Raw genomic sequence first — 26,024 nt, 5'->3', positions numbered from 1 at the left:
CCTTACCCCTACCCTGCACCCACCCCCTGCCCCCTGGGACCCAGAGCACCCCACACCCATCCAGAGCCCGCCACCCCCTCGGGGCAGGGCACACACCCTGCTGGTTTTGGAAACAGGACAGGGTTTTCCCTCTTTTTCCTAAAAATACTTCCGCTTTTAGCCGATTTTAGCCCTGATGCCAGCTCTGGAGCAGCACCAGACCCCGGCAGAGCCCAGAGCACCCCGGGGCAAGGAGCTGAAGCCTGGGAGTCACCATCCAAGACCCCCCAAGAGAGCAGTTGTGGCCGGGGACAGTCAGTGCTGGGCCAAGGCAGGGGCTGGTGCGGCAGGGAGAAGAGCTGCACGCTGCCAGCTCACGCTGCTGCCCTGGGCACACCCGTGGCACCCCACACCTCTGCGTTCAGCCTCTGCTTCTCGGGGTCTGCACTGTGCCCAGCCCCCAGGGACAGCAGGTACCCTCGGGGGGATCTGAGCCCAGCCCACAGCCCCAGCACAAGGAGGGCACAGCCACACTAGAGTCTTCACATAGTTTATTTCCTTGCCTGTCAGTAACAAAACCAAACAAACTAGGGTTTTCCCGCCCCCCTGCCCCCCCAACCACCTACCCACCCCTCCCAGCCCCCCCTCGGCTCAAACATCATAGTTGGGGTTCTTTCGTAGGATAACAAATCCCTCCAGGATGGGTGTCACGGGCACGTGCTCCTCCGTGGCCAGTTCTGCCCGCTCTCCATGTGCCAGCAGCACCGGTGTCGTGTGTGTCTGGAAGCCGGTGATGGTTTTGGGCTTGCCCGCTTGGCCCACCACGTCCACAGCCTGCGAGAGAAGAGCGAGGTAAATACTGGGGAGAGGCAGGGACACTGTAGCACCCCCTCCTCGGCTCTGCGTGCCCCTTACCTGTCCTACCCGAACCGACACAGGCAGAGGTCGCAGCTCCTCGTCGAAGGTGACCAGCATGCGGGGCTGCATGGCAGCAACGAGGCCATAGAGAACGTAGTGGGACTTGCCCAGGATAACTGGAGGAGGAACAGAAGAAATGGGGCTGAGCAGTGCCCACCCCATGGGACAGAGGGGTGCTGGGGGGCGCCGAGCCCACAGTACTCACTGTTGCGCACATCCAGGAAGGACACGAGGACGGTGAGCAGCCCGGCCACAGCCACCTGGCTCATGAGCTGGCGATCGCTGTGGTATGGGCACAGGGTGAGTGTCCCCTTGCCCAGGTGGGTCAGGCCCTGGTACGGCAGAGAAACACGTGAGAGAGCAGTGGGGTAATGCCTGGGACCCTCAGCCCTGCCCGGCAGGAGGGAGACACCCCCGGGACACCATTCCCCGCCCACACCCAGGGCAGGGACCCCAGCCCATCCCTTCCCCTCCACGAGCAGCGAGCGCGGGATCATCACCTGGGCTAACCGCACCATGAAGAGGTTGTTGGGGTCCTTGGCGTGGTACTGGGCGAGCTGCCGCAGCATCGCTGCCAGCCGGGCGTTGTTGGTACCTGGGTGCAGGCAGAGATTGGGGTACATGGCTCAGGTCTCCCACCTTCGCCCCTCCGCACCCCAAGCCCCAAACCGGGCTGTCCCCCAGGCTTACCACTGCCCACCATGCCCATGGCAAAGATGGAGTTGTAGGAGACCTCGGGGTCAGCGTCGTGGGAGAACTTGCTGAGGGTGTCGAGGATGTTGAGCCGGGGGTTGGAGACTGAGATAAGCGCGAGGGCCAGGGGCACGGCACGGCGGAGGGTGGGCTCCCCATACCGCAGCTGCACCGAGGGGAGGTGGGTGTTAGATCCAGCTTACCAAGGGCAGCGAGGTTTACAGAGATGCGAGGCAAGACCCAGTCTCTATTCTCCATTCCCAGCTCTGTGCTGTTCCCCCAGTGTCACTCACCAGGTGGCCAAACGTGCGCAGAGCCATCTCAGCACCAATCTCCTCGCCCATGGCAATGAGCGCGATCCCCAACACCGCTACACCCTGCGGGGACACAGGCACTGAGCGCCAGGCAGGGAGCACCCAGCCCAAATCTCAAGTTCTCACAGCCCTTGCGCCCCACCCTGAGCTCAGGGGGACAGGGAGAGCAGTGGATGCTGCTGGGGGCTGTTTTCCTCCAGCTCTGATCACACAAGGGCCTTAGGGATCCCCCCAAAGCTAGCTCCTGCCCCAAGGAACACAGGTCCCTGCCCACACTTCCCCACCTGGTGAGCCCCCATGTCAGCTGAGCTCTCTTTCTTCTCTTTCTCTTTCTTGTCCTTTTTGTCCTTGTCCTCCTCTTTCTCCTTGGAGTCAAAGTGCTCACTGCAGATGTGCAGGAGTTGTTGCACCTTCAGGACATTCCCTGAGCCTGGGGACAGAGCGCAGAGCCAGGATCAGCAGGCAGAGTGCCTGGGACCCACCCTTGCCTTCCCCACCTCAGTCAGCCCAACTCACCCGCATAGGCGCAGATGTCCACCAGCGTGTTGGCAAAGCTGCGGAACGGCTCCGACACCACCTCCAGCGCTGCCAAGATGGCCTCAATCGCCTCTCCCTTCCCTGCCGAGGAAGGCGTGGTGGTTAGAGGACAGCGGTGGAGGGATGCTCCCACCCTGCCTCCCAACTCATGAGCCACTGGCACTGCCCAGCCTTACCCAAGTGGTTCAAGCCCAGGCCAAGCGGCAACCACCGGGCATACGTGTCCTTCAGCTCCGTCTCTGATTTCTCCATGATGGTCTGGAGGATGGTTGAGGTAACGTCCCCATTGCAGGAGCCCACCGATATCATCCCACAGGCCAGGGCGGTCACACCAGCCACCTGGTGAAGGAGACATTGTACATGAGGACAGCACAGAGGGAGCTGACCCACAGCTCGGGGCCAGGCCTGCACAGTCTGACAGCTGCCCAGACCAAGAGAGCATGGGTACCCTTAGTCCCCACTTTGTGCGAAAATTTGGGCTCTTGGAACACCTGACGGCTTCCGACCCTCCCACATCTGCTGCAATCCCATCGTGGGAGCAGCTCAGATGAAGAAAACTGGGACCCTGGTGCTCTTCTGGCACAGCACGGAGGTGGGACATGTAGCCTTGCTCTCAGAGCCCAAACCAGCTGCAGAACAGCCCCTGTATTCCCCAGAGCTGCTAGGGACCGAGTGGGGAAGCAGGAACCCCAGGTGAACCCTGTCTCACTCCCTACCTCCATGCTGGACTTGGAGTCTCCCATCACAGGTAGCAGCAAAGTCAGGACGTCCTCACGGTTCGAGCCCGCGTACGCCAGCCCCAGCCTGCAGAGGAGAGTCCAGGGGAGCGTGAGGGGGGAGCTGCACGCCCCTGCGCAGCACGGGGAGGCTGGGAGCAGGTCCTTACCCAAAAATGGCTCCGATCCTCATGGTGTTGCTGTTGTGGAGGACATAGTCGGACAGAAGGGCCAGGGCAGGGTCACACTCGTTCCTCACCCCTGAGTTGACAATGCCACAGGCCAGGAGGGCTCCCGACTGCAAGGCAGAAGCACCGTCACGCACCAGCTACCAACGCACAAAGCTCCCTGCCAGCCAGTGACTAATATCACTCCACACGTTACACCCACTCCCCGGGATGGGCAAGTTGATACCAAGTGAGCAATGCCACTCTGGATCCAGCTGAGCAGTCCAAAGCTCGTAGCTCTGTGACAAAGGGACCCCAAGGGTGCCTCCTGCAGTCCCCAAGAGTTCCCCACCTTGCCGGGAGCTGCTCAGAAACCTGGCACGCAGGGCATCTGACCCCTCTCCGGCCAGGAGCTGAGCCACAGGGCAGACCAAGGCAACGTCAACCATTCCCCAAGCCAGATGCACACCCAGCCCACAGCAGGGCTGCCCCACACAGCTGTAGAGCCCGTGCTGGGATCGGTGCCACCAACCTTGATGTAATCCTCCGAGGAGTACAGGTACTTGTCGATCTGCGTGAGCCCCCCGTCCACATCCCACAGCAGTATCGTGCCCAGGGAGGCTGCAGCACTCAGCATCCCTGCAGTTCCAGGGGAGAAGAGCCCACATCAGCCCTGAATCGATGTGCCCTGCCTGGGGCAGGTGGTGGCCAGGGACATGGGGCAGCCCAGTGGCAGCCGTGCCCTGCAGCCCTGCTTTCAGCAGGCCCCCAAAAGGGACAGGGTAGCAACCCCAAGCCTAGGGGCAGCTCCAGCCCCTGCCCAGCCGGTTCCCTCACCGTGGTCCTTGTTCTTGTACAACCACTTATTGCCATCATCCGTCAGCAGCTTGTCCTGTCCAAACGCAGCGTTCACAAAGCCGTTCACAAAAGAGGAGGCCAAATTCATCCGGGCTGAGTCCACTTGGGAACCGCTCCCCCCGAACCCTGAGGAATGATGTGAGGGTGAGCCGGGCAGCCAGAGCAGCCCTGCCAGCCCTCCACCGCACAGCCGTCCCACGCTATGGGAGGATGAGGACCTGTCCCACCACCAGCAGGAAGGAGAAGCCCAAATCTACAGCAGTCAGCTGGGTCTGCTCCACACCAGGTCAGAGACCACGGGCAGGCCATCTGCCCACCTCTGGATACACAGCTGGCTGCACCGGCCCACAGGAGCCTTGCAGCCCCAGGAACTCCCTACAGGCAGGGACGACAGAGGCCAGGACACAAGCCCTTACTGTTATTTTCCAGGTGGGTTTTGTAAATATCATCCGGCACTTTGGGCTCCATGATGTCCAGCTGCAGAGATAAGGGAGAAGGGGGTTACGTCCTGGCCAGCACACCCCAGGGCAGCTGCCCTACAACAGCAACGTCTCCAGGAGGTGCCCGGCCAGGCTCACAAGGATAAAGGATCTCTTCCCAGATCTTGTCACAGAGCCCAGCAGCCAAGGCAGCCACAGCTGGAGGCAGCCCAGGGCTCTTTTCCCAGCTGGGACACGCACCTCTCTGGCCAAGGCCAGGAAATTGCTGTTGAGCTGGACGTTGGACATGATCTCAGTCAGGTCCTCATACTCCTCCACGTCCTCGTTCAGCTCCAGGAAGACCCCGTGGCGGCCCAGCATAAAGGCCATCTGCTTCTGGACAACTCTGTGCAGAGGGGAGAGGTTTCACGAGTGCCCAGACCCCAGCCAGCCCCAGCACAAACACACGTTCACCAAACGGTGAGCCAACCTGCCCTGCTCCAGAGGCACACAAGTGCAGCCCAGAGACGGCCCGCTCTTTCCCATCTTGATTTCAGGGACAAGAGTCTCAGTCCAAACTCCCAGATACCTCCGGTGGTGGCAGGATCCAACCCAACTCTGCCCAGATGGGGAGCCGTGCCCCACCACGACAGGCGAAGTCCCCAGAGGGCGGGGAACGAGTCTCCGCTTACACATCTTTGCAAGAAGTGAAAATGTCCTCCACCAGCTCCACATCATTGAGCATCAGAGCCAGGCGCAGGGCTTCAGGGTAGCGGCTGAACTTCCGGAAGATGCCCAGGGCACAGCGCAGGAGAGCCGAGTTCTCGGGCTCCGGGACGTAGCTTACACAGCTTTGAGGAGGAGACAGACACGAGGGTGACGACCACATCAGGCAAGCTGGGCCCACCAGGGACCAGGCCCCCTCCGCCTGCTGAGCCCCTCACCTGGTCAGGTAGAGGCACACTTTGGAGTAGGCGTTGTCATCAATGTACTTCTCCAGCATGTCCATCTGCTCGATCTCCATGAGCAGGTCACAGGCCTCATGCTCTGCATTGTGGGCCATGTTGTAGGGGACAATCTCCTTGACCAGGGTGAGGAGCGTGTCCCTCTGAGCCTTGTCAGCTTCATCGATCTCCTGCCACTCCTTGGCCACCTCCCCTGCCAAGTGCCTGCAGGGACAGAGGGACATCACCACCACAGCTTCACCCAGCCCCAAGGATGGGGAGCAGCTGCTTCCAGTTAGCCAGGGCTGTGTATTGTTTATGGGCATCCCACATTCCTGAGAGCTTATGGAGGACAAGCCCAGAGGGGGAAGAGGGTTAAGTGCAGAGATTACAGAGGCAATGGCAGCAAGATCTCCGCAGCTAGCAAATCACTGTAGAGAGAGGATGAGGTGACACATGTGCAAGTGTGACAGCGGCAGCTGAGCACAAGCCCAGCAAGTCAGGACATCTCCCAGGCGGGCTAGAATCAAAACGCTGGGGAAATCCCCCTGAGCCCTTGTCCTTCCCCGAGCCCTGCTCCTGCCCAGGCTTACCTGACGTATTCATGCCCCCACGATGCCAGCTCCTCCTGGGAGCCCACCAGCCGGTACTTCAGGCACTCGCGCTCCCCACTCATGGTCATGGCCAGAACAGAAATGATATCTGCCGCAAAGCGCTGGGGAAAGAGTGCCAGGGGCTCAGATACACGCCGGGCACGGGGAAGCAGGAGCAGCTAGGGACAACACCCTCCCTGCACCCACAAGCTGTCACAGGCAGCAAAGGCACAGCCCTGGCAAGTTATAATCCACCAGAGCAAGTCACAAAGGCTGACGTGAGAACAGGGGGTCCAGAGGGCTCTGCAATCACCTGCCCCAGCACCGCCCCCGCCAGCCACGTGGGATGGTGGGGCCAAGAGCCTTTACCTTGTTCTCTCCCGGAGCCATGTTCTCATAGATCTCCTTCAGCTTGCCATAATGGGGCCGTAGGAACTTGAGGGGTTTGGGAACAGAAGTCATGGAGGTGGTGGAAGAGCGGATCTGCCTCCGCAGCTCCTCCAGAGCTGGGCGGTAGAGGGACGTATCTTTCTCCTGCAGAAGGAAGCTGCCTGTCAGGGAGCAGGAGGCTCGTTCTTGCACCACCACCCCGCCAGCCCTCCTCAAACACAGCCGTGGCCCTGAGCAGAGCAGTCCCCCCACCCTGGGCTGCCTCCTTCAGTCCAAGTGCTGGAGAGGGAAAGCACAGTGGGGCAGAAAGCCACTCACACAAGAGGGAGGCAGAGGTCCCTTGGGCACAGGCCAGACAGGCAGCAAGGCTGGGGGACAGACTGCAGCAGACAAGGAGGGGCCCCACTCACCCCCCCTCCATCCCCATTGCACAGGGAACAACCGTAAGCAGGGACAGACAGACTTAAGTAGTGGCTGGGGCTCTGCTGCTTCACTCCTCCACAGCTCCTTGCTGAGGGGCACAGCACAGACTTACCCCCAGGCGCTCCACCAGCATCTCCAGCTCATCCTGCAGCTGCTTGTCTTCCTCTGACTGCCGAAACGCACAGGAGAAAGCAGAGTTAAGGGCACCCAGCACAGACACCCCCCCGTTATGACAGGGATGGAAGTGTCCCCTCCAGCTGCAGGGGGACCAGGACATGGTGACCCCAGGGCACCATCCTGCCCCAGCGCTGCTGGGGGTCAGTGCCCCCATCACCTGGGGACACCCTTCCCGAAGAGCCCACCCGTTCCCGCAGCGCGAGGAGCGCCTCTCCCGTGACCCCACGGAGAAGGGCACGGTGGGGACAGCAGCCCCTACCCAGAGGCAGCCCCCCCGCGGCCCAAGGGGACCCTGGCCGCCGAGGCCACCCCCATAGTCCCCGCTGTCACAGGCGCATCACGGCCCCCCTCACCCCGCTCCAGCGACATCACCCCCCAGAGGCCCCCCCCCCTCTCTGCTGCGTCACGCGGGCACCCCCAGGACGTCACGGCCCCCTCCGCAGGGAGCCCCTCGCTTCAGCGACGTCACGGCCCCCCCGCCGGAAGGAGCCCCCTCTCGCCGGTGACGTCCCGCCCCCCCCCGCCGGAGGGAGCCCCGGCGACGCCACAGGCGCCCCCCGAGGAGCGCCGGCCGCCCCCGTGACGCGCGATGACGTCCCGCCCCGCCGGTGACGCGGGCCCTGCCGGACCGTGACTCAGCTGCAGCCCGCGGCGCGGCAGCGCTCACCAGCTCCTGCTCCTTCTCGGGCCCCGCGGGCGGCTCCCGGCGGTCCCGGCCCCAGGGCGGGGTGGGCTTCTCATCGCCGCCCGCCCCGGGGCCGCCCTGCACCCGGCTCTGCCCGCCGCCGCCGCCCGCGTCCATGACCGCTCCGCCGCGCACCCGCCGCTCTGCGCCTGCGCGCCGCGCGCGCCCGCCGCCAATCGCCGCCTGACGCCGCCGTGACGACGGCGGCGCGCGCCGGGGGCGGGGCGAGGGGCGGGGCGAGGGGCGGGACCGCGGGTTGCGAAGCTGCGCAGCGGCGAGCACCGGCAGCGGCAGCGGCAGCGGGGGGTGGGGGGGGCCACCGCTGCCGGGGAGCGCTGGCGCTCGGGGAAGGGGACTCGGCGCTCCGCCACCCTGGCGCGGAGCACCGGTGCCACCCGCGCCGAGCAAATGAGGTGACACTGCCCGAGGTGGGCGGGCTCGGTGGAGAGCCGACTCGCCACGGACACCCGTGGGTAGCCCCGTGCCCCTCCACACACCGCCCCCCTGCGCACGTGTGCCCCCAAGCACCGCAGTTCAGGCTGGTGCCTCCGACTCACCCACCCCCCTCGGGCAGTACCCCGGGGGGCATCTTCCCCCCCACCCCGGGGGGCAGCACCCCTGGCTGTGCTCCCTGGGGACCCCCCGCGCAGCGGGTGTGGTGTCAGGCATCTCCTCACTGATGTCTTTAGAGGCGTGGCACACCCCGGCACCCACATGATAGCTGTGCACCCCCTATCCCAGAGGGTGAGGGGGGACCCTACCCAGATACCTGCACCCGGACACCCCCCCGCACACGGCTGCCCCCCCGGCAGCGCCCCGGGCACCGGGCGGGTGACCTGCGGTGACACGCTGTCCCGGGCAGGTGGTAGCAGGGGATCGGCGAGGCGGTGAGGCGGGGTGCGAGCCTCTGTGCACAGCCACGGCCTCCCCTTCGCTCGCCACCGCCGCGGTGGCCGCGGCTGTGCACACTTGCGTGTGCACGACCCTGTCACACTGTGCACTGCGCGGGGGCCTGCCGGTGACCTCGGGGTGCCTCGGGGTACCGGAGCAGGGTGTCAGTCAGCGTGTGTGTGTGTGCGTCCACCCGAGCGTGTGTCCGGGTACGGGGCGCGCTGGGCGGCTGCGGCTGTGCACTGTTACCGTCCCGGTGCCGGTACCCGGTGTCCCGTGTGCCTCCCCGGCTGCTGAAGCCCGGTGCCGGTATGTCCGCCAGCGCGCCGGTGCCTGTTGTGTGAGCCCAAGTGGCGAGGGTGCGGGTGCCGGTACGGCTGCCGGTGCCGGGCTCCTCCCGTGCGCACGGCGGTCACCTTGGCGGCGGGGCCGGGCCGGGCGCAGCAGAGCGGTGCTACCGGGCTGGGCACCGGTGCCCCCCGCTCCATCCAACCCCTGGGGCACCGGCCCCAGCCGCCCCCACCCGGTGTCTGCGGGCCGCGCCCCGCCGGTACCAGCCCCCGCGGCTCTATCCCATCCCTGCCCGTTCCCGGTGCCGGTGCCGGCGGCGGCGCGGCGCCCGGTGCGGACCATGGCGGTGGCGGAGGCAGGCGGCGCTGCGGCGGCGGCGGGGGCCCGGCGCGGCCCGGGCGGGGAGCGGAGCTAGGCGGGAGGCGGCCCGGGATGGCCAGGATGAACGTAGCCCTCCAGGAGCTCGGACACGCCGTGAGTGCCCGGGGCGGCGGCGGCGGGGCAGGGCGGGGGCAGCGGGCGGGGAGTGGGGCAGGAGGCGCGGGGGGACACAAGGGGGGCACCGGCTCGGGGGGAAGAGGGGGCGGCTCGAGGGGCAGGAGGGGGCCGGGGCAGAGGAGAGCCCGGGGGCTGCAGGGCCCAAGGAGCTGGAAGGGCTGGGGGGACTGCGGGAGCCTGCGGGAGGAAGGGATGGGGGGGGGTGCTGGGGGGAGTCTGGGGGAGTGAGAGCCTGGGGGATGCAGGGGGCTGTGTGGGGCCAAGGCTGGAAGAACTGGGTGGCTGGAGGGTCCCTTTCCCCCATGGTGGGGGGAAGAAGGAGGAGGAAGGACCCCCCAAAGCCTGAGGTTGGGCAGAGGGAGCTGGGGCGGTTCGGAGATGGTCCCACAGACCCTGCTCCGCCCCGGCATGAAGCCCACCTGGGGTTCAGTGATGCTGCTTGTAGGGTGCCCCCCAAGGCAGCACCCCTGGAGGAAGCAGGGGGCCCTGTCCCCACAGGTCTCAGCCCCACGGAGGGGCGGGAGGAGCCCCAGGACCAGGTCCTCCTCCTTCCTTGGGGGTGCCAGGAGGTGCCAGGGAAGGGGTGCTGCCAGCAGGTGCCCGGGAGGTCAAGGACCATCCGGGCGGGGAGAGGAGCGTGTTGGGGGATCCAGGACTGTGGGGGTGCCTGACTGGCTGAGCTCCCACAGGATGCCGAGCTGTCCCTCCTAACGCCAGCAGCTCCCGGGCACCCGCCCCGGCGGGGGGCTCCTGCCAACTGTCGATCCCAGCCCCACGCCCTCTGGCCACGGCAGCGCTTGGTGAAGCCCCCTCCCTGTCCCAGTGGTGTGGCAGTGGGCAGAGCTGGGCACGGGGTACTTGCTCTGCTTCACCCCCTGCTCATCATCCTTCCCACCCCAGCTCCTTCCTGGTCCCCAACACCAGCTCCATAGGCAGCCCCAGGGCATCCACCTCAGTCTGCAGCACAGACAGGGGGGTGAGCTGCAACCCACCTGGGAGTTAACTCTGAAACCTAAGGATGGCTTGTGACCAGCAGCATTGCTGATTCTCTTCCACCAAAGCCTCCAGCTTTTTCTTCCATCTCATTCCCCACCCCCCCAAAGCTGCTGGCTCAGCTCCACCATCTCCCTCTTGGCTGAGTCCTTGGCAGCCCTCATGGCTGGGTCGGTGCAAGTAGCCCCTGCCAGGCTGCCCCACAAGGCCAGGAGTGAAGGGGTCCTGCCCTGCCAGCTGACACCCCTGGTTGTGCCCCCTCTCCCCCCGCACACTCTGCCCACACAGGCTCAGCCCTGCACCCTGGGTACCCCCAGGGCCGGGATGGGGCGGGAAGTGCTTCCAGATGTTTCGGACCGGTGCACATCTGCATGGAAAGTTCCAGGCGGGGGAGGAGGGGCGAGGCAGCAGAACTAGGCAACGGTTGCCTGGCAACGGGGACCATGTCTCCGTGGCGATGTGGCACCTGTCGGCAGGGCTGATGCTACGGCTGCCATGGCGACATGGAGGGATGCTCCGGTGCCAGCCCCCAGGCGCCCCATCAACAGCTCTCCCCGTGCTCCCCGGGGCCACCCGGGGCTGGGGACAGCCAAAGGGGGAGGCCCAGGTGCGTCGAAGGGGGTCAGGGGCTGCCCCAGCCCCTCTGTGCCCCCACTGACTGGGCACCAGCCCTCGCCGTAAGAGCTGGAGGGTGTGGCAGAGTGGGGGGCAGCCACCCCCATGCCCCCATCCCAGCCTGCTCCCTCCCTCGACAGATGCCCGACTACAAGCGTGCCACGCTGCAGGATGACGAGGGGCCAGAGCCAGCAGGGGACGGCAGCGCCTCTCCCGACAGTGTGGAGGTGAGGTCTGCCTCGGCACCCCCCCCATCCTTCCCCTCTCTATCCTCCCTGGGCCCCCTCCTCACCCTCACCCTCAGCCAGAGCCTGCCTGCAGCCGGGTGGGCAGCAGGAGCAGGGCTGGGAGCCAAGCCAGCCCTGGCTGTCCCCAGGGATGTGCTGGGAGGCAGCCAAAATGCGGCAGAAAGTGTGCCCGGGCCATCGTCCTTCCTTGTGGCTGCGGGGGCTGCCAGCACCCACTGCTGGCTTGCCGGGGCTGGTGCCCTGGGCACCCGCAGAGGGATGCCCCGGTCCCCACCTCGTCATGCAGCCAAGCCAGGCACTGGGGAGTGGTGGGGGAGGGAAGGGGGAGCAGCGAGGTTCGGTCCCTCCCGTGGTGCGATGGCAGGTGCTGCTCCTGCCCAGGTGGGGTTTCGGAAGGGGCCAGGGCCACTGCTGAGCCGCCTGGCCTCGCGCAGCCAGCTGGAGCTGGTGCTCTGCGCCGTCGCTGTCTCCCTGGCCCTGCTGCTCAGCGTCGCCATCGTCGCCCTGGCCATCCAGTACCGAAGAGGTAGGGAGGGGGCCCTGCAGCCCTGCCGGGGTGGCGGTGGTGTCCCCACACCTGAGGGGGACACAGCAGGATGGGGAGGGATGGGTCAGCTCCTGCTCCGGGAGCTCTGCCCGCCCCGGGGTGCAGGCAGGGCTTGGCCCCGTTCCGTGCCTCGGTTTCCCCTGGCACACGCGCACAGCCCCGGGCATGCCTTCCCTGCCAGATCCCTCTCACAGCACGTGCCTGACTGATGCCTGCATCCGGGTGGCCAGCAAGATCCTGGAGGCCCTGGATGTGGAGACAGACCCATGCCAGGACTTCTACCAGTACTCGTGCGGGGGCTGGATCAAGAGGAACCCGCTGCCCAACGGGCGCTCCAAGTGGAGCACCTTCAACAGCATCTGGGACCAGAACCAGGCCATCATGAAGCATCTCCTAGGTGGGCACTGGGGGGCTCATGGCCACCGGGGGGGGGATGACCTCCAGGCACAGGCGGGCAGAGCCCCGGCGTCCCTGGGGCTGACCCGCAGCCTCCCGCAGAGAACGCCACCTTCAACTCCAGCAGCGAGGCGGAGCGGAAGACGCAGCGGTACTACCTGTCCTGCCTCAAGGAGCAGAGGATAGAGGAGCTGGGTTCCCAGCCCCTCATGGAACTCATCGACAAGGTGGGCGGCCATCCACATGTGAGCCAAGCTGTCAGGGCTCAGCTCGTCTCCCGCTCGGCTCTTCACATAACCGGGGAGGGGGCAGCTCTCGGGGACGGACCCCATCCCTCCTGAGGCGCCAGGTCCGTCTGCCGGCAGATCGGGGGGTGGAACATCACCGGCTCTTGGAACCAGACCAGCTTCATGGAGGTACTCAAGATGGTGTCAGGCACATACCGGGCAACCCCCTTCTTCACGGTGTACGTGGGTGCAGACTCCAAGAGCTCCAACAGCAACGTCATCCAGGTTGGCACCTTGGCACCGAGGGGCGGCGGGCACCGGGGGGGCACTGGGCTGCCCATGCTGCCCCTCTCTCCCCCCAGGTGGACCAGTCGGGGCTTTTCCTCCCATCCCGGGATTACTATTTGAACAAGACCGCCAACGAGAGGGTGAGGCTGGGTGCTGGGCACGCTGCCGGCAGCAATCGTGGGAAACCCACGGCAACGGGGTGCGAGCAGCACTGGGGTACACCTGGCACTTGCCCCTGCCCTTTGGGCGGCATGATGCCCAGGCAGCGGGTCGGACCCCCCCCGGGGAGGTGGGATGAGCTGCGGCTGGCGCTGAGCCTGGGGCTCGGGGTCCCACCAGGTCCTGGCAGCGTACCTGGACTACATGGTGGAGCTGGGCACGCTGCTGGGGGGTGCCCCGGAGCCCACCCGCCTCCAGATGCAGCAGGTGCTGGACTTCGAAACCCAGCTGGCCAACATCACCGTGCCCCAGGCTGAGCGGCGGGATGACGAGAAGATCTACCACAAGATGAGCGTCACTGAGCTGCAGGTGGGCACGGCCCGGCAGAGCCTGGGGAAACCCTCTGGGGGTGCAAGGGAGGGTCATCCACTGGGATACTGAGGGGTCTGTGCCCACTGCTGCCCCCCCGCCCCAGGACACCCCGAGCAGCGACATCTGTTCTGGGACATGAGCTGGGTACCTGAGTGAGGTCCTTATCCCCTCAATTGTTAGGATTTGCAGGGAGCTGCCACCCTGCAAGGGGGGGTCCTGGGGTCCCCTCCTTGTCCTGCAGCATTGAGAGCAGCGGGGAGCCACAGGAAGGGGGCTTGGGTGCAGAGAAGGGGTCTGGAGTGATGAGGGACCTTGGGACCTTCTCAGGGAGCACAGCCCCTGGCCCGGGGGATTCCCCCCATGTCGGGCAGGATGGGGCAGAGCTGTGCCAAACACCTGGGTGCCACGGCCACATGTCCCCTCCAGACCCTGGCCCCCTCCATCGACTGGCTGGATTACCTGTCCTACGCCCTGGCCCCGCTGGAGCTGGCGGACACGGAGCCCGTGGTGGTGTACGGGGACACATACCTCCAGCAGGTCTCTGACCTCATCAACGGCACCGACAGGAGGTGAGGGGCCCGCAAGCCCCCGGCTGTACCCGATTTGCAGCTGCCCCCATGGCAGGGGCGTGTTTTGGGCTCACTGGTGGCTTGGAGGCTGGGGTATCCCCATGGATCCTGGTGAGCCGCAGCATCTCCCTGCCCCCACAGCATCCTGAACAACTACTTGATCTGGAACCTGGTGCAGAAGACGGCCTCCAGCCTGGACCAGCGCTTTGAGACAGCCCAGGAAAGGCTGCTGGAGACACTCTATGGCACCAGGAAGGTAACGGGGGGCCCAGGACCAGCCCCCTCTGCCTGGAAGCAGCCAGGATCACATCTGCCCTTGGGATGCCCTTGGGATGCTGAGCACTGGATGCTGCAGAGGGAACCCAGGGATCATCTTTCGGGATGGGGGTTTAGCTGTTGAGCATTTACCCCCTGGGGAGGGGGCAGAGCTGGGCTGGGGGAAGGGAAGGGAGCAGGGGAGGGGGCTGGGGGTCTCACGGACCCCCGTCTTGCTCCCACAGTCCTGCACTCCCCGCTGGCAGACCTGCATCTCCAACACAGACGACACGCTGGGCTTTGCCCTGGGCTCCCTCTTCGTCAAAGCCACCTTCGACCGGGACAGCAAGGCCATTGTGAGGACACTTCTGCCCCTGTCCCCTCCCCATCACAGTCAGTAGGACCCCCAGTTTCCCCCCCAAACCTCAGGGCTGGAAGGCAAGGAGCAGGAAAATGGGACCCCCAGCCCTGGGGAGGTTGCATCCTGCCCACCCTCTCCCTGCCCAAGGGGCTGCAGGGGGCAGGGGGGCTTCATTCCCTCCCCTCCCCAGGCTGAGGAGATGATCAGTGAGATCCGGGCAGCCTTCGAGGTGTCCCTGGACCAGTTGGACTGGATGGATGAGAAGACCAGGCAGGCTGCGAAGGAGAAGGTGACCCCGGGGAGGGGAGAAGGTGGGAGACCTCCCCCATCCCAGTAAGCCCCCCCACCCCCATCTCACTGCTGGGGCCTCTCCCCACACAGGCGGATGCCATCTACGACATGATCGGTTTCCCTGATTTCATCCTGGACAACAAGGAGCTGGACGATGTCTATGACGGGGTAGGGGGGCACCCGGCTTGTGGGAAGGGGGTCTGGACCCTGCTCACACCAAGCCCTGGGGGGCCCCATGGGACGATGTCCCTATTTGGGGGATGCATTTCGGATGGGGTGTTATATGAAGCCACCCCAGTACCGAGCGCATCCTGGCTGGGGTGGGGGGAACCACCCCGGTGGACCCCTCTTCATCCCTCCTCTTCCTCACCAGTACGAGGTCTCGGAGGACTCTTTCTTCCAGAACATGCTCAACTTCTACAACTTCTCTGCCAAAGTGATGGCTGACCAGCTCCGGAAACCCCCCAACCGTGACCAGTAAGGAGGAGGGCCCAGGGTTGGGGGGGGAGCAGAGGATATGACACTGGCACAGTGTCACTGCAGTGTCCCCAGCATGGCCTGGGCGGCACTGGTTCACCGGGGGGAAGGTCCCCCCATGGGGTAGCACAGCGTTGTAGGTCACCTGTGGTGGCTCTGGCTTGTCCCTGGGACAGGGTCCCTTGGTCACGGGGTGGGGGCAGCAGTGCCGGCCCCGGGCAGGGCAGCACGGGGGAACTGCGGTAGGAGATGGCACAGGAGGGTGGCAGGGTTGGGGGGAGAGGGCACACATCCCTGCCTGTCCCCTGTCCCACCTCCCTGCCCCAGGTGGAGCATGACCCCGCAGACCGTCAACGCCTACTACCTGCCCACCAAGAACGGGATCGTCTTCCCTGCCGGCATCCTGCAGGCTCCCTTCTACGCCCGCAACCACCCCAAGTGAGCCTGGTGTGGGGATGGGGGGCATCCCCCGGGGGCGGGCAGCCATGGGCTGCATCAGGGGCAGCACCCCACAGAGCCCCCCACAGTCATGACGCAAAGCCCTGGGGGGCTTGAGGGTCCCTCGAGGCTTTACATCCTGCAGCCAAGACAGGCTGCAAAGTCCCCGTGAGGCCACCAGTGTCCCCAACAGGACTCATTCCCCGATGGGTGCCAACCAGTGCAGAGTCTCTCCGGGTGCTCCTGGACACAGTCAGGGTGCCCAGGCTGCCAAGAGGGTCCCCGGGCCAGGGTCAGGCTGCAACAGCATAGTCCCCCCGCACTTACCTGGTTCTCTCCTGTGGCCCCACAGAGCCCTTAATTTCGGCGGCATCGGTGTGGTGATGGGGCACGAGCTGACCCATGCGTTTGACGACCAAGGTGAGAGCCCGTGGGCAGCGCTGGCCCCATCATCTTCCCACCCCCGCCACCAGGCCCCGCACCAGCCCCCTGGCCTCAGCGTGGGGAGGGGGTGCTGTGGGCACGGGGGGGGTCCCGCTTTGCCATCCATTGCATCATGCGTGCTCGTGCCCCCCTGGCCACCCCCCCCTTCTATCGTCCTGTCTCCCCAGGTGGCACCCGCCGATACCTCCCCCCGGCTTCTCTGTGCAGCTTTCGCTCCATCCGCTTGGTGAGGACACGGTGTCTGCAGCCCCGGCCCCCTTCTCATCCTCCTCCCCGTGGGGCACGGGACGGGTCCCTCTCGCATCCACTCTGCTTTGCACCTTCACCACAGCCCCGGAGCCGAGATGGGGTCGATGGGGGAATTTGGGGTGACAAATCCAGCTTGGGACAGCGGGGATGCACCAGGGGATGGCTGGGGACCCAAGTGCATGGCTGAGCCCCAGCGGGAGCCCCCCCTGGAGCAAGGGCTGGGAGACACCATCTCCCCTGGGCATGGACGCAAGGCGCCAGGTCCCCCGGTGTCCCCTGAGGCTGTTCCCACTGCACCCCACCTTGCTTTGGGACCCCCTGCAGCAGGGGATCTGCAGGGGGCTGGCATCCCCTGGTCCCACCCCATGGCTCGGTCCCGCAGGACGGGAGTACGACAAGGAGGGCAACCTGCGGCCGTGGTGGCAAAACTCCTCCCTGGAGGCCTTCAAGAACCGGACGGCGTGCATGACAGAGCAGTACGGCCGCTACACCGTCCACCGCGAGAAGGTCAATGGCCGGCAGACGCTGGGCGAGAACATCGCTGACAACGGTGGGCTCAAGGCAGCCTACAATGTGAGTGCCGCCATCCTGAGGGGACGTGGACCCCCGTGCCTGTCTGTCCCTCCCCGAGGCTTCAGGACACCTCTCCCACAGGCGTACAAATCCTGGCTGCAGAAGAATGGGGAGGAGAAGCGCCTGCCAGCGCTGGGGCTCACCAACCACCAGCTTTTCTTCGTGGGCTTCGCGCAGGTAGGGCTTCGCGGGATGGTGGGTTCCCCATCCCTCCCCGGACCCTTGGAGCCACTTCACAGTCCCCCATCCCGCCCAGGGAGGGCTCTGCCCCCCATCCCTGAGGCTGCTCCCCCTCCGGCAGGTATGGTGCTCCGTCCGGACACCTGAGAGCTCCCACGAAGGGCTGGTGACTGACCCCCACAGCCCTGACAAGTATCGCGTCATCGGCACCCTCAGCAACTCCCGGGACTTTGTCGAACATTTCAGCTGCCCCCTGGGCTCCCCCATGAACCCCGGCAAGCACTGTGAGGTGTGGTAGGGATGGGGAGGGTCCTGGGGACAGAGGGGACAGTGCTCAGCTCTCAGCCCTTGCTGGCTGCTGGAGCTGGCCCATGAGCAGAGAGTGGGGCCACCCCCCAGGTCACCTTCCGTCCCGCCCCGTGCACACACCGCACGCCACCTCGCCCCACCTCTGCCCCCCTCCCCAGCACACACGGCCCCACACGGGGCACCCACTGCAGCCCCCATCCACAGCTTGGGGCTGGGAACTGCCAGCAGAGAAGCCGTAGCACCCCCAAAACACAGCTCTGCCCCCCAACCCTGATGTGCTAGACACGGGCACGGCTCAGCCCCCCTAGTGCCGCATTCCCCCCAAGATGGGCAGGTCAGAAGGGTCCCAGGGAGAGCACTAGAGCCGAGCTACCCCCTCCCCGCTCCTGCCCCCCAGCCTGCCGGAGAAGGAGGCTGCGGGCCACCCGGCTCTGCTCTTCCCTTGCCCCCTCCCGATCCAGCTTGGCTTCCCCATCCACTTCTGCTGGGACCAGCGGGCGGCAGTGGGGACTCTGGTGCCTTCAGCTGTGGGTGGCTGTCGCTGAATTTATTTAACGATTAAAAGCAGTTTCCACTTACTCCATCGGCTCCAGGTCCTTGGTGGTGTCTCGGCACGGGGAGAGGTGGAATCTGGAGCGGGAGGGGGTGACTCAGGATCCAGGGGACATGTGGGAGATGAGACATCCCAAGGGATGGGAGCAGGAGATGAGAAATCCCGAGGGACCCAGGGAGGGGGAGCAGGAGATGAGATGTCTTGAGGGACAGAGGGAGAGGCGCAGACATGCGGGGAAGGAGAACGGCAGCCGCAGGGCTGACCCTCAGCCAGGGTCGGGGGGACGGGTCACCCCTGAGCACAGGCATGGGGGGGCTGTGCTGCCGGCTGGCACCGAGCGGGGTGGCTGGGGGACACCGAGGGTGGCTCTGGGTGAGGCTGGGGCGACAGGAAGGCAGGAGCCGGGCTGGGACAGCCCCGCAGCCCCGACTCATCCCCAGCGGCATGGGGGTGCCCCCCGTGGAAAGACCAGCCAAGGGGGCCCACTGCCCCCCCAGGTGGGGGTGACAGCAGGGGTGACCCCATCCTGCCCTGGGGCCAGGCCATGGACAAGCCCTTTCCGCAGAGCGCCTGGAGCCTGTGCCCCGGCCGGGACGTCCCCGCACACCGCGCCCCCAGCCCCATACCGGGGTCCCCCCTGCACCCCCGCCTCTGTACTGGGACCCCGCGGGGTGTATGTGTGTGGGGGGGGGTCTCGCAAAGTCCGCCGGGAGTTGTAGTGCGGTCGGCGGCGGGCGCAAGGCCCGACGGGAGCTGTAGTTCGGCGCGAGGCACGCTGGGAGCTGTAGTTCCGGTCCGCGCTCGCCCCGCCGCCGCGCCGCGGGGCCGCACTCCATTTCCCAGCAGGCAGCGCGGCGGGGCCAGGGTCCGGGCCTGGGCGCCTCCGGCCTCGGAGGGCAGCGGGGGGCAGCGGGGCCGCGCCGGCGCGAGCGGCAGCGGCGGGGCCGGGCCGGGCCTGGGTCCGAGCCAGATCGGGGGTGCTAAGCCCGAACTGGGGGTGCCGGGCCTAGGTGGGACCCTGGGTGCAGGGCCCGGGCTGGGTCAGGGGGGCTGGGCCTCGGCCCGATCCTGGGTGCAGGGTCAGACCCAGGCTGGGCAAGGGGTGCTGCGTCGGGCTGGGGCTGCCGGGCGCCTGCGGGTGCTGGTGCTGAACTGCCCCCAGCCGGGGCCATGGGCAGGTTTGGCCTAGGGCGGCAGCGCCCTGGGGACAGGGTCAGTGGGATGTCCCTGCCCTGGGGACAGGGGCGCTGGGACATCTCTGCCCCTGGGCTGACATGGCACTGTCCCCCAGGCACCACGTTCACCTTGCAGGCGTGCTGCCTGAGCCTGGCACCATGGACGCATCGCCCATCACGCCTGGGGAGCTGCTGTGTCTGGGCTCCAGCCTCGCCTTCTCCGGCCTCTTCTACTACCTGTACAGGAAGAAAGCCAGGGTCGTGGCACACATACAGGTAGCCCCATCCCTCAGATGCTCTCTCCTGCCCACTGTCCCTTCCCCGCTGCCCTACACTGCCTGGCCAAGAGCCTTTGATTTGGGTGCACCCCGCTGATGACTGCAGCCTGCTGCACCCTCTGCCAATGTCACGATGCTCAGGACCAAGCAGGTCACATCCTGCCAGAGATCCCCAGAAAGCCATGCATGACCCACCCTCTGCCTGCCAGCCCATCTCCCCCTGCCCGTGTTCACACTTAGTCCCTGCTCTTCCAGGAGGCCCCAAAGCTCCAGGTTGATGACAATTTACCAGCACTGGTGTCAGCGGCTGATGGGAGGTGCCTGCCTTACGTTGCTCTGGAAGGTAAGGAGACCCTGTGGCCTCACACCCGGAACAGGGGCCGGGCTCTCCTTCAGCAGTGATGCATCCCTTGGTCCTTAGGCATAGTGCTGCCAGCCAAGGCTGCGCTGACCAGCCATTACCATGAGGGGCTGCAGGGCGTCATCCAGAAACTGCTTCTGAAAGAGCATCGGCTGATCTGGAACAGCTTGGCCCGGAGCTGGTGAGCGGTGGGAGGGGACAGCAGCGATGGGCTTGCACCAGTGGGTGGGTCCAGACCCCCGTCCTCTGGGGCCACTTGAGAGGCAGAAAGTGTCTCGGTTAAAGGCTTTAGTCCCTACCCTCAGCTCAGCCCCAGGAGCTCAGAGTTCCTCCGCGTTGTCCACATCCCAGCGTTGCACTCTCCTCTTGCAGGAGCGAGAGTGAGCGGGTGCTCTCGGAGCAGGTCTACACCGTCCCCTTCTTGCTGGCCTCGCCAGACACCCAGGCGGTGACACAGGTGAGCGTGGAGAGCCCGCTCCAAGCTGTCTGCCTGCCGCTGGAGACAGTGTATGAGCGGTTCCAGCAGCCAGCCCACGGCTTCCGCGACCTGCTGGGCCAGTACTTGAGTGGGGAGAAGCCCAAGGGCATCCTGGAGACCGAGGAGATGCTGCGGGTGGGGGCTGGGCTGACAGGCATCGGGGAGCTGGCTCTGCACCCCGACGGCTCCCTGCACCTCCAGCCGCCGGCCCGGGGGGGCGAGTATTTCCTGTGCCTGGGGGACTGGCAGACGGTGCTGGCGGAGCTGGAGTCGGCCAGCGGGCTCTGGAAAGGAGCGGCCATGCTGTGTGCTGCGGCGGGCCTGGCTGTCCTCCTGCACGCCCTGTGCCGTGCCTACCGCCGCGCCCGCCTCAAGCAGCAGCGTGAGGACAAGGAGCTGGACGACGAGGAGGCTGGGGATGGGGAGCCCGAGGACTCCTGCGTGATCTGCCTGACACGGCCCCGCGAGTGTGTCCTTCTTGGCTGCGGCCACATCTGCTGCTGCTTCCGCTGCTTCCAGGCCTTGCCCAGCCGCCTCTGCCCCATCTGCCGGGGGCCCATCGACCGTGTGGTGCCCCTCTACCAGGCCTGAGAGCACCTGGGGGGTGCTCAGGGAGGGGCAGCACGAGCCAAGCCAAGAGCCTGCAGAAATCTCAGCTGTCCCCTCGCGTGCAGCTGCGTGAGTCTTGTTGGGGGGGTGGGGGGGTGTCATGGTGTGTCCCCCCTGTCTGTTTTTGGGAGAGCAGGAGAGTTATAGCCTCCTCATCCTCCCTTTGTCTGCCAGTCTGTCTTTCCCCTGAACATGAAGGCTTGGGGGAAATGTACTCAGTACCTGAGACAAGTCCCCTGCCCCATGCCAGAGTTCTCCTTCAGCTGGTGGCTGTTTGACCCGTGTCCTCTTCCCAGCCCTGACACCCCCCCAAAGCCACATGGGTCTTTTCCCTTGTTTTGCTTTCCCAGCGTGTGGCTTTATGGGGAGAATGGCAGGGGCAAGACCAGGGCTGGTGGGACACAGTGGGCAAGGTGGAGTGACAGAGACCCAACCCTGCCCCCCCCAGCCGCCACAGTGGCACACTTTGGTGTGCACTTTGGTGTGCACTTTGGTGCCACTGTTGTCCTTCCACCTCCCCAATCCGTGTGCCTGTAGCCACTGCCCAGACTGTGCTGCAGCACCCAGGGGCTGGTGGCAATGAAGCGTGCCCCTTCGCCAGCTGCTCTGCCACGTGGGGAGGGAGACAGTGTCCCTCTGACCCTCTCTGCGGGGTCCCTGCTCTCCTGGAGTGGGAGGACAGCCCTGGGGTGTCCGGAGCCTGCTCATGCCTCTGGCCCCCGCTGCACCCAGCTTTCCTGCCCGCCTCCCGGCCAGGACCAGGTGCGGGAGCGGCTTGCAGTGGTGTGTGGAGTGATAAAGCCAAGGAGCTGAGCTCGGCCTTGCCTCTTCCTTCACGCCGTTAAGTGGGGGGATGCGCTGGGAGTCGAGGCTCTCCCCTGGGAGGGGGGTGGTGCCTCCCTCCCCACCCAGGGAGCTGCCCCAGGTGCAGAGTCCCCGGCGGTGGGCAGTGGGCAGGGGACCCCCGGCCAGGGTACACCTCAGGATACAGCCCTGAAGGGCTGGGGAGGGTGGGGGTGGGGGGAACAGGACTGTTGCCAAGGCAACCCGCTCCTCCGGTCTCCATGGCAACTGCTCCCCTGGACCGCTCCCCATCCCTGCCTGGCTGCAGTTGCCCAGGCAACCCACGGGCTCTCCTGGCTCCTGCAGCTTTGGGGCACCCAGGATTGGGGGTGGGGGGCAGCGCTGGCAGGCCACTGGCAGCCAGGCAGCAGCTTTGGGGTTGAGGGGGGGGTGATGTCCCCCCTCCCCAGAGCAGCAGCCCCCATTGCTGCCAGCTTGGGGCTGGGAGCTCGCTTGGGGCAAAGTGCCCCTGTGGCATTGCCCCCGGGCCCGCAGCTAGCCACGATGCCCCAGAGCACCCAATGAAACCTCCTGGGACCCACGTGCCTTTTTGGCCTCCCCCCCCCCCCGCCCCGTCAGTCTCTCAGCCTAGTCTCTTCCCCGTGCCAGCACTGTGACTGCCACGCTGCAGAGTGAGCAGTGGGGCCTGGGTCCCCCCCCCCAGAACCGGGCATCCCCCCCGCAGCAGGAGGGATTTCGGGAAGGAGATAAATACCAGATGGAAGAGGGCTGGGCTGCCAGGAACACAGTTCCCCGCGTGCCAAGAGCTGCTGGCGCGAGTGGGTGCGTGGGCCGGGGAGGGCGGGGGGTGCCCGTGCTCCCAGAGACTGCTCGCCTCGTTCCCTGGGGCCCGGCAGCCGGCTGGGGACAGGAACAGCTAGAGAGGGACCTGCAGCCACCCGTTCCTCCCTGTCCCCATGGGTGCCCAGGGCAGGGAACGTATCCCCCATGCTGGAGGCCCACAAGGAGGGTGCCAGCACATGCTGGGGCACGGCCCTACCCTATACCCCCCCTCTTCGGGTCTCTGCCACCCCCAGGAAGCCACCAGCCCTGCGGTGGCCTGGATACACAGACACCACAGAGCAGCCCTGCCTGGCACCACTCTGGGCAGCAGCGTGACTCAACCTCTCAGCTCACCGCCAGCCAAAGCCTTGCTGTGCCAAACCACCCGGCACAGGGGCTGCCCGGCCGTGCCGCAGCGCCTGTACCCCCAGGCGAACCCGCTCAGCATGTCCCCCCCGCCCCCCACAGGCATTCTTGGTTGGGAGCAGGACAGTGGGGAGCTCACAGCGCCTGGGCTGAGCCCTGCCCAGCCTCCCTCCCCACCACACAGGGCCCAAGAGGGACCCCGGCATCCTGCCAGCTGCACATCCCCCCCCCCTCCACCGCAGGGTCCCCGTGAGTGCCAGCTCATGCCCATGGCTTCCCCTCTCACACACACCCGCCCCCCCAGGGCTGCCAGCCCACTCCCGCCTGCCTCCCTGTCTGTTGTCATGGTGACCAGAGATGTGGTGACAGACGAGGATGGAGCCTCACACCCCAGCAGGGCTGTTTGTCCACCCAGCAGGGTCAGCCTCCCCCTGACTCCCGCTCCCCCCACCTTGGGTCTGGCCAGGGGACCCTCCGTAAAGCCCCTGCCCCAGGCAGTGTGCTGGGGGTGCCCCATCTGCTCAGATGCAGCCCTGGCCTTGCTGGGACCACAGCTGTGCCCTGGGCAGCACGTGTGAGGGACAGGGACAGTGCCATCCCCCTTCCACCTGCCCTGACTTACAGTCAGAGCCCCTTCAGGAGCACCCCCTTCCCAACAGTAGGCTGTGTGCTGTGACTAACTCATCTCACTAGTGACAACCTGCTGGCTGGCTGCCCCCAGCTGTCCCGCAAAGGTTTGAGCCCTTCCTCCCTGCGAAAGGATCTGTCCCTCCAGGGACGGCTTTTGGGCCTCATCTTCCCACATCACCATCCGTGAGGACAGCACAAGGCGAGAAACATGCTGCTCTTGCACACTTGCCCTGGGCTCACCCACCACACAGCTGCTGAGCAGGGTGCCTGTCCCCTGTCCCCCAGCATCTCCTCACTATGGTGACAAGGGACACCACAACCATTGGCAAGCACAGCCGTCCCCGCCACCTGCACCCAGCCGGGGTGTGTGTCTCCGCTCCCCCAAAATGCCCATGCAAAGGGGCTGCCTGTGCAAAGGAGCACAGTGGCATTCCCCACCTGGCCTTTGGCTACTGAGAGCCAGCAGCAACATCCAAGGACAGGCACATCCCTGACCTTGTTGCTGACCTTTGCCAGTCCCCCGCACCAGGCTAGGGACGGATGGGTGCTCAGAGAGAGCAGCACTGCCAGCAGCAGGGAGCTGGCGCTTGGCAAACCCCCCCTGGCCGCGGCTGCCACCACCGCGGAGCAGAAGTGCCATTTCACGTTTTTTGGCAGGGCTGGGAGCAGCACAGATGGAGGCACCCGAGCTGGCCTCCAGGCACGCCTCTGCAGCCCCCAGCCCTGTGGCACCAGCCCTGGGTGACAGCACCGATGGGCTCCTGGACCACCAGCAGAGAAAGCCCCGGCTCTGGTGGCTGATGCCTCCTGCCTCCTCCGAGCCCTCTGTCACTCAGCCACTGCCTGCCAGGCCATCGACCTGTCCCTGCTAGGCCTTGAGGACCAGCATGTGCTCCCATCCAGTCCAACTCCTGCTGCCCGGGGGTCCCTGCAGATCCTGAGTAGGACATGTCCCACCACGAGCTGCTTGCGCACGCCCAGGGCGCTTCTCCACCATAAGACCACTTGAAGCACCAGTGACTGCGGGGAAACCCCTCACCTCGGTCACAGCACCCAGAACCAGCACCCGAATCCCCACCAAGGGTGCAGGGCTCAGGGGCAGCATCCAGCCAGGTCTCAGCAGGGGCCCGTGGGCTCCCAGCGTGATCTCCATCCCCAGGCCCACTGCAGCTGGGAGCCCGGCTGCGTACCCCCCGCTTGGCCCCATTATCCACGCTCGAGGGGTCACGGCCGGCCCCCAGCCCTTCTATCACCTGCAAGGTGTCCCAGCTCGGGGGCTGCGGCGCTGGTTTAAGGAGCCAGGGCGGGAAGAACCGCCTGCTTCCCGCTCCCACAGCCCCTTCTTCCCGCTGGAGCTGGCTTTGTGTGGGACAAAAGGCTGCAAAGGAAGCGAGAAAGGAGATTATGTGGCTGCTAAAAGGCAGATAGCGAAGGTGCGATGAGAGCCAGGGGAAGGAGGGTGTGGGGGGATGCGATGAGGGTGGGGTCCCCCCTGCACCCCCCTGCCCACACACCCACATTCCAGTCCTTAGTTCCTTCCCCCCCGCCCCGGGATGCCTGACCAGCAGCACCCTCGGGGAGTCGGAGACTAGAGATGTCCCAGGGAGATGCAGTGCTCAGAGCTACGGTGCTGCCCTGTTCCACCTACAGCCCAGCCCTGCCAGCATGAATCCGGCCCTCCTCCTTCCTGGGCTGGGTGGAGGGTCCCTCCCACACCCCCAAACCCCAGCCAGCCCCCAGAGCTCCCCCTGGGCGCAAGGTGCTACAGATACAGGTGCAAGTGTGGGATAAGCGGGGCCATCCCCAGGGTGACCCCTCTCAAGCCTCTCCCCAGGAGGCTGCCAGGCTGGAAGCCCTCCTGGAGCGCAGCACCGGCCCCGCTCACATCCCACACAGCCCATCTGCTCCTCTTCTCGCTCACCCCCAGCCCCGCGCGTGCCACGGCCTGCCTGTCCCTGCCCACGGGCAGCGGCACGTGGGCCTGGCGATGGGAAAAGCAGGCCACATCTCAGCGTGGGCCTCTTGCCTATTTTCCCGGGCGCTTTTTGCAGGAGCAGAAGCCGTCACATGAAAAAGTTCAAGCTGGTTCTTCAGCAAAGGCATGAATAAAGGCACTGCTTCGCCAGGAGAGTGGGCACCACTGCCCCGTCCCTCCCTGTCTCTGGTCTGGGAGGGGAGAGTGGGGACGGGTGTTCTGCAGAGCTGGGCACAAAGGGAAAGGCATGGCTGAGCCTTCCCAAAATAGAAGTACCTGCCCTCTCGCATGGACCAGACTGGCTGATGCTGTTCCGCAGCACCTTTCAACAGGATCTCAGGCCATGAGGATGCTGGCATGGAGCAATGGGCCTCAGAGCTATCTGTAAAAACCCACTCTTGCTCCCTTCAGACACGCAGAGGGAGATTCTCAGGGGGCTGGCAAGTGCCATTCCCATGCAGGGCTCTGGCTTTGCTGTAACCCAGCACA

The 26,024-nt window shown here is 65.8% G+C and overlaps 3 protein-coding genes across 9 annotated transcripts; 2 read left to right on the top strand and 1 right to left on the bottom strand.

The window, feature by feature from the left end:
* Nucleotides 1-620: 620 nt before the first annotated feature.
* On the bottom strand, nucleotides 621-7,964 carry PSMD2 (proteasome 26S subunit ubiquitin receptor, non-ATPase 2). Its single transcript, XM_074834141.1, has 21 exons — nucleotides 7,796-7,964; nucleotides 7,064-7,120; nucleotides 6,508-6,672; nucleotides 6,139-6,260; nucleotides 5,546-5,770; nucleotides 5,294-5,452; nucleotides 4,863-5,007; nucleotides 4,599-4,659; nucleotides 4,162-4,308; nucleotides 3,857-3,963; nucleotides 3,328-3,455; nucleotides 3,158-3,245; nucleotides 2,618-2,780; nucleotides 2,421-2,522; nucleotides 2,189-2,334; nucleotides 1,884-1,967; nucleotides 1,588-1,756; nucleotides 1,398-1,492; nucleotides 1,103-1,229; nucleotides 895-1,013; nucleotides 621-813 (listed from the first exon to the last, which is right to left on the bottom strand). The coding sequence occupies exons 1-21, from the start codon at nucleotides 7,928-7,930 to the stop codon at nucleotides 631-633; spliced, it is 2,727 nt and encodes a 908-aa protein (XP_074690242.1). The 5' UTR covers nucleotides 7,931-7,964; the 3' UTR covers nucleotides 621-630.
* A 940-nt stretch (nucleotides 7,965-8,904) lies between these two features.
* On the top strand, nucleotides 8,905-18,062 carry ECE2 (endothelin converting enzyme 2). 6 transcript variants are annotated; one of them, XM_074834579.1, is made up of 19 exons: nucleotides 8,905-9,469; nucleotides 11,242-11,328; nucleotides 11,784-11,875; nucleotides 12,091-12,293; nucleotides 12,395-12,519; nucleotides 12,658-12,804; nucleotides 12,882-12,947; nucleotides 13,147-13,335; nucleotides 13,765-13,907; nucleotides 14,049-14,163; nucleotides 14,408-14,518; nucleotides 14,714-14,812; nucleotides 14,905-14,982; nucleotides 15,188-15,291; nucleotides 15,619-15,729; nucleotides 16,082-16,149; nucleotides 16,805-16,995; nucleotides 17,077-17,172; nucleotides 17,297-18,062. In XM_074834579.1, the coding sequence occupies exons 1-19, from the start codon at nucleotides 9,428-9,430 to the stop codon at nucleotides 17,471-17,473; spliced, it is 2,244 nt and encodes a 747-aa protein (XP_074690680.1). In that variant the 5' UTR covers nucleotides 8,905-9,427; the 3' UTR covers nucleotides 17,474-18,062. The 6 variants fall into 6 exon arrangements, 5 of the variants coding, with proteins under 5 accessions (XP_074690680.1, XP_074690678.1, XP_074690681.1 ...); XM_074834577.1 differs by having other exon boundaries at nucleotides 8,906-9,469; nucleotides 11,788-11,875; nucleotides 12,078-12,293; XM_074834580.1 differs by having other exon boundaries at nucleotides 8,907-9,469; nucleotides 12,078-12,293.
* Nucleotides 18,063-18,907: 845 nt separating this feature from the next.
* LOC141927174 (mitochondrial ubiquitin ligase activator of nfkb 1-A-like) lies at nucleotides 18,908-21,751 on the top strand. 2 transcript variants are annotated; one of them, XM_074834139.1, is made up of 5 exons: nucleotides 18,908-19,047; nucleotides 19,329-19,488; nucleotides 19,746-19,833; nucleotides 19,912-20,032; nucleotides 20,224-21,751. In XM_074834139.1, exons 2-5 carry the CDS (start codon nucleotides 19,372-19,374, stop codon nucleotides 20,918-20,920), a joined length of 1,023 nt encoding a protein of 340 aa, XP_074690240.1. In that variant the 5' UTR covers nucleotides 18,908-19,047; nucleotides 19,329-19,371; the 3' UTR covers nucleotides 20,921-21,751. The 2 variants fall into 2 exon arrangements, with proteins under 2 accessions (XP_074690240.1, XP_074690241.1); XM_074834140.1 differs by having other exon boundaries at nucleotides 18,914-19,047; nucleotides 19,349-19,488.
* Nucleotides 21,752-26,024: the final 4,273 nt, after the last annotated feature.

The sequence above is a fragment of the Strix aluco genome, chromosome 9 (assembly GCF_031877795.1).
Source record: "Strix aluco isolate bStrAlu1 chromosome 9, bStrAlu1.hap1, whole genome shotgun sequence".
Classification (NCBI taxonomy): domain Eukaryota; kingdom Metazoa; phylum Chordata; class Aves; order Strigiformes; family Strigidae; genus Strix; species Strix aluco.
The sequence above is the reverse complement of the archived record's forward strand: the minus strand, read 5'-3'. Positions and strand labels throughout refer to the sequence as shown.